Below are 12,392 nucleotides of genomic sequence, written 5' to 3' on the forward strand. Positions count from 1 at the left end.
AGGCTCAGGAGCTATCAGCCAGGAGGTGGTAAGCTTGAGCAATGCTCTCAGTTCACTCACAACGGACATTATATCGTCCGTCATTTTCGAGGAGCCAAGTGAATACCTTGGTGATGCCAGTTTTAACGAGCAGTGGTATGAGATCCTTAAGATTGGTACGTTGAATGCACCGCTATTCAATTCTTAGGTTTGTTGAGCACAACTTTTGCTAGCTGCCCAAGATACGGATCGCTAAAGTACAACAGGTGGATTAGAAGACCAATTATACGGCGGATGGGCTTTCGCGCAACTAGCTGGACTGTTTGGGACGAGGTAATGCATTTCATGCATAGTGACAGCCTTCGTAATAGGACTATTACCAAAGTCCTCGCGGTAGTCGCGTGGCTAATGCCATGTGCAGAAAGCCCGTCGTCAGATCATTCTTACTCGCAAGCGCCCTTCTGATGAGGCGAAAATCGAAATGAGACCACGGTACTCGGCCACCTAGTGAACAGCGACCTCGTAGAGAGGGAGTTGGGCAATGGCGTGTTTGCTCGTCTCGCTCATCTTATTCAACAAGCAGGCTCTTTCAACGTGTCACACACGCTCAGTACTGTGATTGTGTACTTGCTTCTCGGCCAGAAGAAACTAGAGCCTTTGAGAAAAGAGCTTGGGGTGATTTGGGCGCGATATGACGGCAACAAAGGTCAACCATCCTGGGTCGAGTTGGAGAAGGCGCCGTATCTGAGCGCATGTGTGGACGAGGGTCTTTGGTGATCTGAAATACCTGACTGTCTAATCTCCCATATTTCCGAATGCTAACTCTCGTCATGATAGAATGGCCATCGGTGCCAGGTGGCATGAATCGCACGCCTCGCGTGTTCCCACATGATGACAACGAGGTGTGCGCTTGGCTGCTACCCAAGGGAGTGAGTGTGTCCTTTTGTTTGCGCCTCGGCAACTTTCTCAAAATAGCAAATACCTAAATGTTATGGCAGACACCAATCTCCATGTCCACTTACTGGATGCACAATGATCCAGTCGTATTCCCAAATCCAGAGTCATTTGAGCCGGATCGATGGATTAATAATTCACCGGAAGAGTTGACAGCGATGCGAGCGTACTTTGTTCCATTTGAAAAAGGCAGCAGGGCTTGTCTTGGCCAAAAGTAAGTCATAACTTCCATCGCCTCCATGGGCACCAAAGAAGCTCGTCTGCGGTGATCATAAACGCCTCAGGGACAGCTTGGGCTTGTTGTAATGATGTAACCCAAATCCTGATATATCTGGATATAGCCTTGTATACATGCAAATATTCCATACAGTTGCTCACATCTCCGGCCTGGTATGCCGAACCTCACACTATACGACACAATGCCGAGGGATGTTATTGCTGCTATTCATGGTCTACTATTCGCTATGCCGCCGATTGATTCAAAGGGAGTCAAAGTCACCATATCATAAGAATCGTACATCAAAGTCTTTCGACCAATGAGATGCTCAATGCGAAACTGGTTCTCTATATGCTTTTGTTACGCAAGTTTGATTTTCGGCTTAAAAAATCGTCACTGCCCGGGCCACAACACACTGAAAACCACCACATTTTTTTAGAAGTACACGATTATATTTCAGGAATCAGATGTCCCGACCTGCCCTGGATCAATGGCGGTGAGAACTCGGAGTATGTGAGGACAGTCTTGTCCCATGTGCGCAACCAAGAATGCACATTCCAACCTAGAGTTCCTGGTAAAGGAAGGTTTCCCACATCCAACACTAGGCGATGATATACTGCATAATGTTATGGTATGTTGCGTGAGAGCCAGCTGCGTTATGTACCTAAGCCATCCAAGTAAGCTGAAGCAACGTGGCTGGTTACGCTGAAAGTAACTTCTGCAGCGGACTACTCGTCTGGTCAATTAGCCCGATGAGCCTTGTAGAATTTTGATATTAATTTTAGTTTTGCTGCTATATTTCTGTATATAGCTGGGCTTGTGTTTTGAAAAAAAAATTCAGCCTTGGAATGTTAAGATGGAGAGATGCTCGACTTGCCTTTGCGGTCCGTCTCAGCGCTTGCATAATATGGCACGGCTCCGGATCTCGCGCTGTGGGGCGCATGAAACCAGTAAAGTGCGTCTTATCGATAATGCGCCTAATGCTCTACGACCCCAAATTTTGATTGTTCCTTCAAATGTTGCGGTCGAGTCGACAACGCCGCGTCTACCTTGGCCAAAACACGAACCGCCATCATGGAGGCGCCTCAGGACTTCAAGTCCCAACAAGAGGGCATTCAAAAGTCCCTCGTGTCCACAGTCAAATCCGTCAATCGCATAGCCGCTGAGGATCTAAGCTTCCAGCGAACCGTAAACCCCGATGCTGCGGAACAACTCGACGACAGGTCGGCACGCATGCTGCATCTTTCCACACGTCTACTTCAATCTGCAGCCAAGGCGTGCGGTGTCAAGGCTCCGAGACTCGAAGATTCAGAGGACATTGACATGAGTTGGCAGTCTATTGTGGACGTGGTGGATTCCGTTCTTGAAAAGGCTGATACTGCCATGGACGAATACACTGGCTTGATTAAGCGAAAAGAACCTCCCAGCTCGGATACTGTAAGTGAGCCACTGCACATGCGCAGGAATGCATATACATGTATATAACTTGCATGTAAGCCGCCTGAACTCGGCTGATATGTCTCCTGCAGGGCCCCAAGGCAAAAAAGACAAAGCCTACCGGCAAGCTTGTCCGAAATGCAAATATCACCAAGCCCCAGGCCATGTTCGAGAAGAAACCCGACAACTTTCCTACCGGTCCTTGGAAACCAATTCTCGCCAACAAGCCGCACGCTACCGTTTCATTAGAACAGAGTCTCCTCACTGCTCCAGGTGAAGATGGCACAGCCCAGTGCGTCTACATTTTCTCTCATCTACACTGCCTTATGACTAACATGCCATCACAGGTATAAGCACCCTTACGAAACAGAAATTTCAAATATGAAATACCCAGAGTGGGTATTCCAAAAGCGCGATCCCACGCCCTCACAGCCGCCAGATTCAACGAAAGCTACATGGGTAGACACCTATGAAGGAGTTCTTGAAATGTTACAGGAACTCAGGAAGGCCAAGGAGATTGCGGTCGACTTGGAACATCACGATTTCCGCACATACACGGGTCTTGTTTGCCTGATGCAAGTTAGCACTCGGGATCAGGACTGGATTGTAGATACGCTGCAGCCATGGCGTCACAAGCTTGAGGTCCTCAACGACGTTTTCGCCAACCCCAGTATCGTCAAGGTGGGATTTCCGAGTTTCCATTTCTAGCAACAAACTGAGAACCCTTCCCCCCCCCACTGACTCTTCTTCAGGTCTTCCATGGTGCGTACATGGACATGGTTTGGCTACAACGGGACCTGGGTCTTTACGTAAATGGTCTTTTCGATACCTACTTTGCCTGTGATCTTCTCAACTATCCAGGCAAAAGTTTGGCATTTTTGCTCTCGAAATTTGTCGGCTTTGATGCCGACAAGCAGTACCAGCTGGCTGACTGGAGAATACGGTAGGATAAATATCATCAGACCAGAATGTACATGAAAACCATAGCACTGACGCCTTGCAGGCCCATCCCAGAAGAGATGCTGTACTACGCTCGGTCAGACACGCACTATCTTCTTTACATCTTTGATAATGTCCGCAACGAGCTTATCGAAGCTTCGGACAAAAGCGACCCGGAAAAGGACTACATCAACCAGGCTTTGGAAAGATCAAGAGAATTGGCGCTATCACGGCACGAAAACCCCGACTACAACGAGACGACAGGTGAGGGAGCTAGAGGATGGTACAATTACGTGTTTAAACACTCTCACCTCGCCTTGAATGGGGAGCAGTTTTCCATCTTCAAAGCATTATGGAAGTGGAGAGACGAAACGGCGCGGCAAGAAGACGAAAGCCCCAACTTCGTGCTGGGGGCAACCAACGTCACTGAAATTGCACGCGTCAATCCTCCTGATGTCAAGGCTCTGCACAGTCTGTTGCCTCTGACAGCGCCTCTGGCCAGAGCGCGCCTGAATGATATCTGGGCCCGGGTTCAAGAGGCCAAGACCCTCGGCGGACCAAGCTTAATGCAATTCTTTACAACCCTAGCACCGGAGTCAACAATTAAGAGCAAGGTACCCAAATTTGCTCTAGAGCGTGTGGAACTGCCCATCCCGGAAGTGCCCGATGTCTCAATAGGGACGATGGCTCAGTCCAAGCTCTTCGGAAGCATGCCTATAAGTTCGCGGTGGGAAGAATCGAAGGGATCGCCAACACATATGGATGGCAATATACCTTTCCCTTGGCAGCGATTTGTCCAGGATTCTGCTACCGTTGATGGAGCACAGGAGGAAGATACTACCCGTCAAGTCATGGGAGAAGTTCCCTCAACGACGGAAACACCCAAACTCAGAGCTCAGGTAGACGAGCCTGACGAAGAGTTCACTCTAAGGACAGGCAGAAAGCGGAAACCTAAGTCGGAGCCAGATCAAGACGACGAGACGTCATCTTCTAGCGAATCGGAATCAGAATCTGAATCAGAATCTGAATCTGAATCTGAGCAAGAGCCAAAGCCAGAGCCACCAGCAATCGAGGAAGACATGTCTATTTCAGATTCCAACGGCGTCATATCCATAGTGGACAATCCACCCAAAAAGACCAAGAAGCAACGCCAGCTAGAGCGCCGCCAGAAAAAAAAACAAGAGGATCTCGAAATCGCCAAGAAACGAGAAGCCAAACTTGCGAGAAAAGCAAAAAAGCAAGAAAAACGTCGACAAGGCAAAGAAGAACAAAAGAAGAAGTACAATGCTGTGCCGTTTGATTACACCAAGGCCCCATCCGTTATGCACGCCAATCGCGGACAAGCCCAGCAGGGCGGGAAGAAGGAGCAGAAGGTGTTTGATCCATATTCCAAGACGGGTGATAATGAGATTAAGGGCGCAAGAAAAATGCCGCCTATTAGGGGAGAAAGGAGTGCTACGTTTAAGAAGTAGCCGGCATGAAGTATGAACAATTTGCAAATGAGCATAAATTGTTGCAGCGTATTTTTTTTTATTAAATTATTTAAAAACTGAAAAAAAGGGGCTAGATGGAGGGCATCTAGTAACACCGTATTTTGGCCGTACATAGGCCAGGGAACCGTAACTAACCACGCAAGGCACCATGAGTACACGCATTACGATGCGTCAGACGCACTAGCCGAATGGTGATTCATCGCAGCGCGCGCCGGCGAAGGCTATCGCGCCTCAGCCACTGACTGCGTGGAGCAAAATATACCCTAGGTAGGTAGTTTGTGCCGGTGACTCACACCGGTAGCATAATTTTATATACGGAGTATTCCTTGGTGAGAATGGATGTTGAGTGTGGTACCATTGGATTCATTGCAACATGCTTCCACAAATCAATTTCGTGCATCATCGACGTCGGGTGTATTTGAAGACAAATTATGCTGCTTGAAGAGAAGGCCATCTAGCCGTTCGATGGAGACAGACACTCGTCGTCGCCGCTGTTGTTGGTATTGTCGTCCGCGGTACAAGTCGGTACATCCCTAGATTTCCACGACAAGCGTCATCCGCCTATGTCTTGCACGTACAGCCACAGAGCATCTCGTATCCCAGCCAAGTCTAAAGTTATCGCCAACATGCACGCCTAATGCATCACTGGTGCTTAGCATTCTAGACGTCGCATCAATATCACATTTTGAAGGCAAGGAGCGGTCGGAGAGTTGGAAAGTGGAGAGTGGAATGACGATACGATACGATACTTCCAAGCTTGGTGGGACGTGGCCGTCTGTACGGAAATCGGGGCCAAGAAGAGCAAGAGAAGTGCGGGCAGTTCGACTATTAAAGACAATGAGCGGGACGGGAAGAAGGCCGCCTGGCAAGTCAAGCAATGTAGTTAAGTATGTAACGCAAAAGGGGCCTGGCTGGCTCAATCAATTGATGTTGCATGCAGGTTGCCCTTTCCGTAGACAATCATACGATCAACCACGCCTCCCTCAAACATGGCATGCCATCTCCCGTGTGTTTGTTGAGTCCCGAAGCTTCATCCTTCTTCACTCTCCTGTCAAACCTCCAGCCCCAATACGGTCACCAACACCACTGTCTGCTAATGTAGCCCTCCGGATCCAAAGCCAGCAATTCTAACGAAATCGCTCCGACGACTCCGTACCCCAGATTGCAATGGCGCCTAAGCCAGCCACTGCCGTGTTCGTGCACCTGTGCCTGGCATTTTCGGGGTAGTTGCAGGTCATGTGATGCAACTGTGAGGGGGAAGTGAGGGGGACGTGTCTCTCGCAGACAACAGCCTAATTTCCTGGCTCACAATTGCAATGCCGTCGGTTCTCCTACTTCGCAGCTCCATTGACCTCTCCAATGCCATCAGAAAGGCATCAAACATCTGTGGGCAGAGCCAAAGCCACTGAAGGGATACGTGGGTCTCCCTCTCCACGATGAAGCACGATGGCATCTCCACCCCGAACTTTTTGAAGTGGTGAGTCTGACGCTGCATCGTCCACTGAAGTATTGTGACTGACTAACTGGAGCAAGCAAGATGACGGGCAGAGCAGCTGGAAGGTTTAAACCGCCCTGAGTTTTTCAAATGAAGTTTGCCTCCAATTTGGCTTCATATCCAAGTTTCCGGTCAGCTCTTGCCGTCACTCGCCATCGTACTCGGAAGTTTCGGGTATGGGACACCAAATTGGGCCACCATATATGCGATACATCGGCCGTCATAACAAATAACATGCTCGCCGAGTTACGTCCAGCTCGAGTTGGCCGATAGAGTATCCATCTGCGCTGTACCACTGCGGCAATTCATGGAAACACTTGCTTTCCACGCCCAGTGTAACTAACACGAAGACTCACAGGCCCGACCACTGGGATTTGAAACGATAACTCGGTCATGTTACGTTTCTATCTCGCGGGTGTGTCCATTACCTCGTCGATGAGGCATACTCAAAGGCGCCAACTTAATTCAGCTTGATCCGGGACATGATCCTACCGTATCCACAAACCGCAGCCGTCAAACCACAGCAGGAGTCTGGGTCTTCGGTCGTCGAGCATAGGAGGGCTAGGCAACACGTCAGCCATCATCAGAACACAGAGCCAGATTTCCTATCCCAAAGAGCATTCAGAATGTTCCAAATCATGCCAGGATACATAAACAAGAACCGCGAATCGACGACCATTATAAGCACCGGTATGACATTGCTTTTGCAGGCCCCGTGGAGCGTCAAATTATCACTTCCAGAACCGGGGTTCAGCTTATATATGTGATTCCTAACAACGACCCTTGAAACGTGCTTTCAGCCATTCCGCTGCTCCAGGTCCACTCATGCTCCTCTGCTATGGCTCGTGCGATTGATAACTGGTCGCGGTCCAGTGCAAGGGAAGCGGGTACGAAAGTTGGCACCGTGTGGGCAGGACTCGGTTGCACCACGTTCCCACAGGGTACGAGGGAAAGTTCCGCCCACATCTGATCACGCGTGAGCAGGTTTGACGAAAGGACACATTGGGATAGTCGTTGTTTGCCGCCCTGCACCAATTGACGGTCACCTCGGCAAAGCCCTCAGACCGACGGGGCCAATGCCAGGTATGGAGTCCAGAGCTGAGCATTAGAAGCAATCCCGGACACACTTCCCCAGATATTGAGTGATCGATCAGACGATGGCGTTCAGAGTCAGAGCATTCACTTTGGCATATTCACAATGCAATTGCGACAATGACAGCACTGGCACCAGAGTTCATATTAACGTATCGTCTGTAGCTCGCTCGTCAAGAAATGTTAAATGTATTGTTTAACAAAAGGGAAAAAACTCTTCATTCGTCGAAGAATCGAGGTAAATGAGGCTTTTTATTTTACAAGTCGATTCCTGGGAGGAATATGCCGGATAATTATCCCAGCTCTATCACAAAGACGGCACCCCTTTGCTTCGACGCCGCTCCCAATTCTATGTCCTCTATAATGCAGTTTCCCCCCCCCCCTTTTCTTCTCCTTATCGGTTGGCAGCTCACGCTGCTATGACCGGCCGCCCATAAACTTTGCATGATGTCATACAAAATTCACCTTCTGATATTACAGCTCCATCACCCGGCAGGAGCTTTCTCAATTGAATGAGAAAATGTTTAAGTCTGGATTTTGCGGTCAGTTTCATGCTACACAAATTATGGTTACTGCAGTATTTTCGGTGATTACGTACGAACTTGGCCATGAGGGCAACCATGAGGTCGAAAAGACCAATGGCTTCGACGAAAGCAAAACCCAAAATGGCGTAAGAGAAAAGCTGGCCACGGAGGGCAGGGTTACGGGCAACACCGTTCAGGAGAGCGGCGAAAACGAGACCGATACCAATACCGGCACCAGTCAGACCAATGGCGGCAGAGCCCATACCCAGGTTCTTGGATACCTCAACCATGGCCTGGGCGATCTCAGAGGAGTAAGCACGGCGCTGGACCTGGAAAGCACTTCGGGAGGTGGCCTGGAGGAGGGTGGTGGCCTGCTGGCGCTTGAGGGTCTGAAGGGGGCTGGCAGAGCCTTAATTGTCATCATTAGCATGGTGAACTCGGCAATTGGCTTCCTGACAACTCGATATTGCGCATATTCATTGGGCTGGTTGGGGCCAAAAAAATTTTCCCTCTGGACTAGGCGCTTACCAGTGATGGTGCGCTTGGAAGCAGCGGCAACCGGGGCTCGGATGGCAGGGCGAGCAGCCTTGGTGGCCATCTGGGTAGCCAGACGAGAAGCAAAGACACGGGAGGCCATTGTGATGGATGTGAGGGGAGTGGTTGTTTGAGGGTGGGAGTTGGCTGGTGAGGTTGAGAACAAAGGTGTAGAAGGACTAGGCGAGAGCAGAGCTGAGGGAAGAAAAGGGAAGAGAGAGAAGGGTTGGAGCTGGGAAAGCGAGGAGAAAAAGGTTCCACCTGGGGGAGATGGGGCCAAAGGGGGTTCGAGAGTCAAGCCTGGGCAACGGGGAGAATTGACGCAGGTTCGGAGGTGCTGGAATATGAGGCAGCGAGATTTTCACAGCAGCAGCTACGGTCGATGGGTGCGAATCTTGATGGAGAATGGAGGCTTTTCACGGCGGTTGGTTGGTAGCCTCTCGGGGGAAGCCGGGTGGGTACGCCAGAAGAAATGATGACGGGGGTTACGAGTTATGGATGAGCGAAACGAGCGAAACGGAGTTTCAGGGCCTGAGGTGTTTGTTGCTCTTTGCGCACTTACATTGGTGGGCCATGAATCATGAACAATTGGCTTATGCTTGGGAGCAAAGAAGACCTCTTTATCGAAACCGCAAATTCCAAATACAAGGACGGTTGCTTTCGCCGACGCCAATACAACTCCTACGGCTGGAGTTACGTTTATTTCGAACATACGACACACACGACTTAATATGGCAATTCGATAATACAATCCCAGTTACGTTGGAAAGACGTGTCCTCGGAAAAGGGGAGTGGGTAAAAATTTTACAGTGGATATCAGGGCTGTAGTTGTCTGAGGCATGAAAAAAAAAGAGCGCGATATCAAATTGATAAGCTTTGATCACAAGTCCCGGATCTGGATGGGACGAGGCAATGAGGCTACAATTAGGCCCCACAGCTGTGCAAGTTGCGACAGGGTGTGGCCCACTTGTTGGCTGCCGTTGACGGAATGCCATGGGTGTACGGAGTACTACCAGCAAGGCTCGAAACTCTCAACAAGCCTCCAGCGACTGCGCCTGACACGTGGGTGGATCGTGCGTGCCCACATGTGTGGATTTCAAGCATGGGTAGAGAATGAGCTCGGTTATGGAAAGACAGCTCGGCGAATAACTAGTATTAGGTATTCACATCTGACCGTAAGGGGTGGGTGGACACGCCCGCCGTGGATGGTGTTTACGCCTGAAGGAACGAAAGCAAAGCGGATAGGAGAATGAGGACGATAAACAATGGGACACGCTCTCATGTTGAGGGAAACGCCCGGCGCACATGATTCATGGGGCCAATCTAATGCAAGGAAAAAAAGATATAAAGAGTGCCATGCACCCTGGGACAGATTAGCCGGGCATGCAACAAGAAGAAACCTGGCTTTGCCGAACCGGCTCAGCCAGATACATATCACCCAGCGAGAAGCGGCCTGCCCAAGAACCATCGATATCGGGAAGAAGTCGACTACCGAGTACAATCCACCCCTAATCGAAAGATGTTGTCAAATTCGACTCGATTTGCTCTTCCTCAAGTGCAATACGCTGCAGGTTTTCGCATCACGAATATATCTTCGTCTCGAGAAGCCGACGACTACATCCCCTACGGACGAGCACCTAGATGGCCAAAAGTCGGGGGGTGATGATCTGGTTATTATGCAGTGAATGCTTAGAGCGACCCACTGCAACATTAGGGAGCTCTCGCTGGACTACGATGGGAAATTCGGAAGACGTTTGTACCTGGAGTTGAACAGCAGCGTCGGAGAGCAATGGGTGGTATTCGCTCATCTCGTCCAAACGGCCTTGGCCATGGCTTGCCCTTGTCGTCTCCACAGTCGATCTCAACTGAGGTGATATACTATTGGTGGCGGGACCCTGAAATAGCCCGCCGTGTTTTGCTTTTTGCTTGCCCTCCCGTCCAGCAGACTCTTCTATTATTGCACTACCCGCAGCGCGCCAAAACAAACAAGGGAGTGCAAAAAAACACTTCCCTTCCAAGATTGGCAGTGACAACGGGCCCTGACTTATTTGGCATTCGGGGGCAAGAGGTCAACTGGTGCTAGAGGCCCTAGCTGCAGCCGGCCAGAGCCGCAAGCCGAGGATGCAAAATGGTGCCTGTCCAGAGAACAGTAGACTGCAGCTTCCCAAGTGCAGTGTCTTTGTGGTATATGGACATGGACAAGTCATGAGAAACACCACGAAGTTGTCTCAGCGTGTGAGCTTGGCCAGAGACACCACGATGGCCCTGATAACTGATGCTCGCACTGTTCACTTGGAGCTTGTGCGTGCCACTGTGACACTGCATGATTGATGCAGTCGGTAGCCTGCAAGTACCACCAGACAGCCAGGGACTCATTGAACTCATTGAACTCACGGTTCACCAGACTGTTCGAGCTTCAAAGTGGCAGGGCAGCCGGGCGCTATGCCTCCTGGCATTTTTGCGCAGATTGTCCCTGTCTCTCCTTATTCCACTGCCAACCAAGCCCCTATTATTATGTACGGCATACATAAGCTGCCGCAGTAGTGATTGTACGTTCATCACCCAGCAATAAATGCCTAGGTACGGAGTACTACTGCAGAGTACCGAGTAGAAGCCTCAGTGTTCGGCTGGGCTTCCACCACGAGCCTAGTCGGCGGGGGGTGTGCAATTACTCGCCGACGAGAATTTCTCGGGCGGATCGAGTTACACTACCAGACCCGTTGGCAAGTTAATCAACGGGTACTACCACAATTCACTCAACAGTCCAGCGCCGCATCTAACCCGATATGTCAAGACGCAACGGGTCCCATGTGAGAATTTCAAAACGTGACTTTGGTTCTTTCCCGCGCCAGGCACAAAAAGGCCAAGGCGCTCATGAATACCAATTAGCAGTGTATCGTTGCAATTATACCAAGGCATCAAGACTTGTGGACGTCGGTTCTCCGTGGCGGAACTGGCGCCATGATGGTGTGCACCAATGAATGTTATTTGTCTTTGCCATAGGTAATCCCCAACGCCGGCTCTTGACATGCAAGCTTGTTTCCTTATGGGGACAGCTAGCTTCGTCGTCACGTCTGCAGAGAACGGTTCGTCGCGACAGAAATGCAATTGGCAGCAACACAAAGCAGATATCAATCCGTCAAATCGACCCCAGCAAGCACGACTTGGCGAAATCACGCCCGACCGCGGTTGGGGTCGCATACACAACATCCAGTCGTTCAATTGACATTATGCTTCCAAAAGTATCTACTGCTATAGGGTATCTCCTGAAAAAAAAATCACCCCAAAACACCCGTCCCAACGCTGCACATACTTTGCAGGCGGTTGATCCCCAGAACAAAAACCAAGTTACGCTGTCTCAACTCCCGTCTTGTCACCGTCATTCCCGCTGCTATCCACCTTCATTGCATACCCCTGCACGAACCCGTCCGGATCGCACGTCCGCTCGAGACTGATACGATGCGTTGCCACATACCGCCTCACGACTTCCTTGTCTATTCGCACTCGAGGCACGACCTTGACAGAAAGAGACCTTTTCTCTTCCGCCGACCTTGACACCAGATCCTGTTGCTTATGAGCCGCGCCATCACCACCCTCCGGCAGCAGCTCTCGAGATTCGTCTTCCTCAGCGGCGGCGTCTGCCTTCTTCTCCGGCTTGCCGAATCCCATTCCTGCGTCTTCAAGCACGCCCATGTCACGTAGAACACCCAAACAGTCTTCAGCAGCTA

At 50.4% G+C, this 12,392-nt stretch overlaps 5 protein-coding genes across 5 annotated transcripts; 2 read left to right on the plus strand and 3 right to left on the minus strand.

Moving 5' to 3' along the window:
- Positions 1 to 2,176: 2,176 nt before the first annotated feature.
- On the plus strand, positions 2,177 to 5,788 carry RRP6 (exosome nuclease subunit). The gene is made up of 5 exons (XM_007810070.2): positions 2,177 to 2,587; positions 2,680 to 2,879; positions 2,935 to 3,268; positions 3,340 to 3,530; positions 3,591 to 5,788. The coding sequence occupies exons 1-5, from the start codon at positions 2,225 to 2,227 to the stop codon at positions 4,996 to 4,998; spliced, it is 2,496 nt and encodes an 831-aa protein (XP_007808261.2). The 5' UTR covers positions 2,177 to 2,224; the 3' UTR covers positions 4,999 to 5,788.
- Positions 5,789 to 8,130: 2,342 nt separating this feature from the next.
- Positions 8,131 to 8,767, minus strand: J3458_018933 (uncharacterized protein; the record flags this gene model as incomplete). The annotated part of the gene is made up of 3 exons (XM_007810071.1): positions 8,131 to 8,136; positions 8,205 to 8,539; positions 8,659 to 8,767. The coding sequence occupies 3 exons, from the start codon at positions 8,765 to 8,767 to the stop codon at positions 8,131 to 8,133; spliced, it is 450 nt and encodes a 149-aa protein (XP_007808262.1).
- Positions 8,768 to 9,037: 270 nt separating this feature from the next.
- J3458_018934 (uncharacterized protein) lies at positions 9,038 to 9,376 on the minus strand (the record flags this gene model as incomplete). Its single annotated transcript, XM_066121318.1, has 1 exon — positions 9,038 to 9,376. The coding sequence occupies one exon, from the start codon at positions 9,374 to 9,376 to the stop codon at positions 9,038 to 9,040; it is 339 nt and encodes a 112-aa protein (XP_065973673.1).
- A 553-nt stretch (positions 9,377 to 9,929) lies between these two features.
- J3458_018935 (uncharacterized protein) lies at positions 9,930 to 10,349 on the plus strand (the record flags this gene model as incomplete). Its single annotated transcript, XM_066121319.1, has 1 exon — positions 9,930 to 10,349. The coding sequence occupies one exon, from the start codon at positions 9,930 to 9,932 to the stop codon at positions 10,347 to 10,349; it is 420 nt and encodes a 139-aa protein (XP_065973674.1).
- A 1,663-nt stretch (positions 10,350 to 12,012) lies between these two features.
- Positions 12,013 to 12,357, minus strand: SAS2_2 (SAS complex subunit; the record flags this gene model as incomplete). Its single annotated transcript, XM_066121320.1, has 1 exon — positions 12,013 to 12,357. One exon carries the CDS (start codon positions 12,355 to 12,357, stop codon positions 12,013 to 12,015), a length of 345 nt encoding a protein of 114 aa, XP_065973675.1.
- Positions 12,358 to 12,392: the final 35 nt, after the last annotated feature.

Source organism: Metarhizium acridum (genome assembly GCF_019434415.1).
Source record: "Metarhizium acridum strain ARSEF 324 chromosome Unknown scaffold_555, whole genome shotgun sequence".
Lineage (NCBI taxonomy): Eukaryota > Fungi > Ascomycota > Sordariomycetes > Hypocreales > Clavicipitaceae > Metarhizium > Metarhizium acridum.

Excerpts from the sequence above, each read along its gene's own strand:
- RRP6 (XM_007810070.2), top strand. The coding sequence starts at position 2,225 with ATGGAGGCGCCTCAGGACTTCAAGTCCCAACAAGAGGGCATTCAAAAG. Across the intron at positions 2,880-2,934 it reads GGTGAAGATGGCACAGCCCA|GTATAAGCACCCTTACGAAA; the intron begins GTGCGTCTACAT and ends ATGCCATCACAG. Across the intron at positions 3,531-3,590 it reads CTGGCTGACTGGAGAATACG|GCCCATCCCAGAAGAGATGC; the intron begins GTAGGATAAATA and ends GACGCCTTGCAG.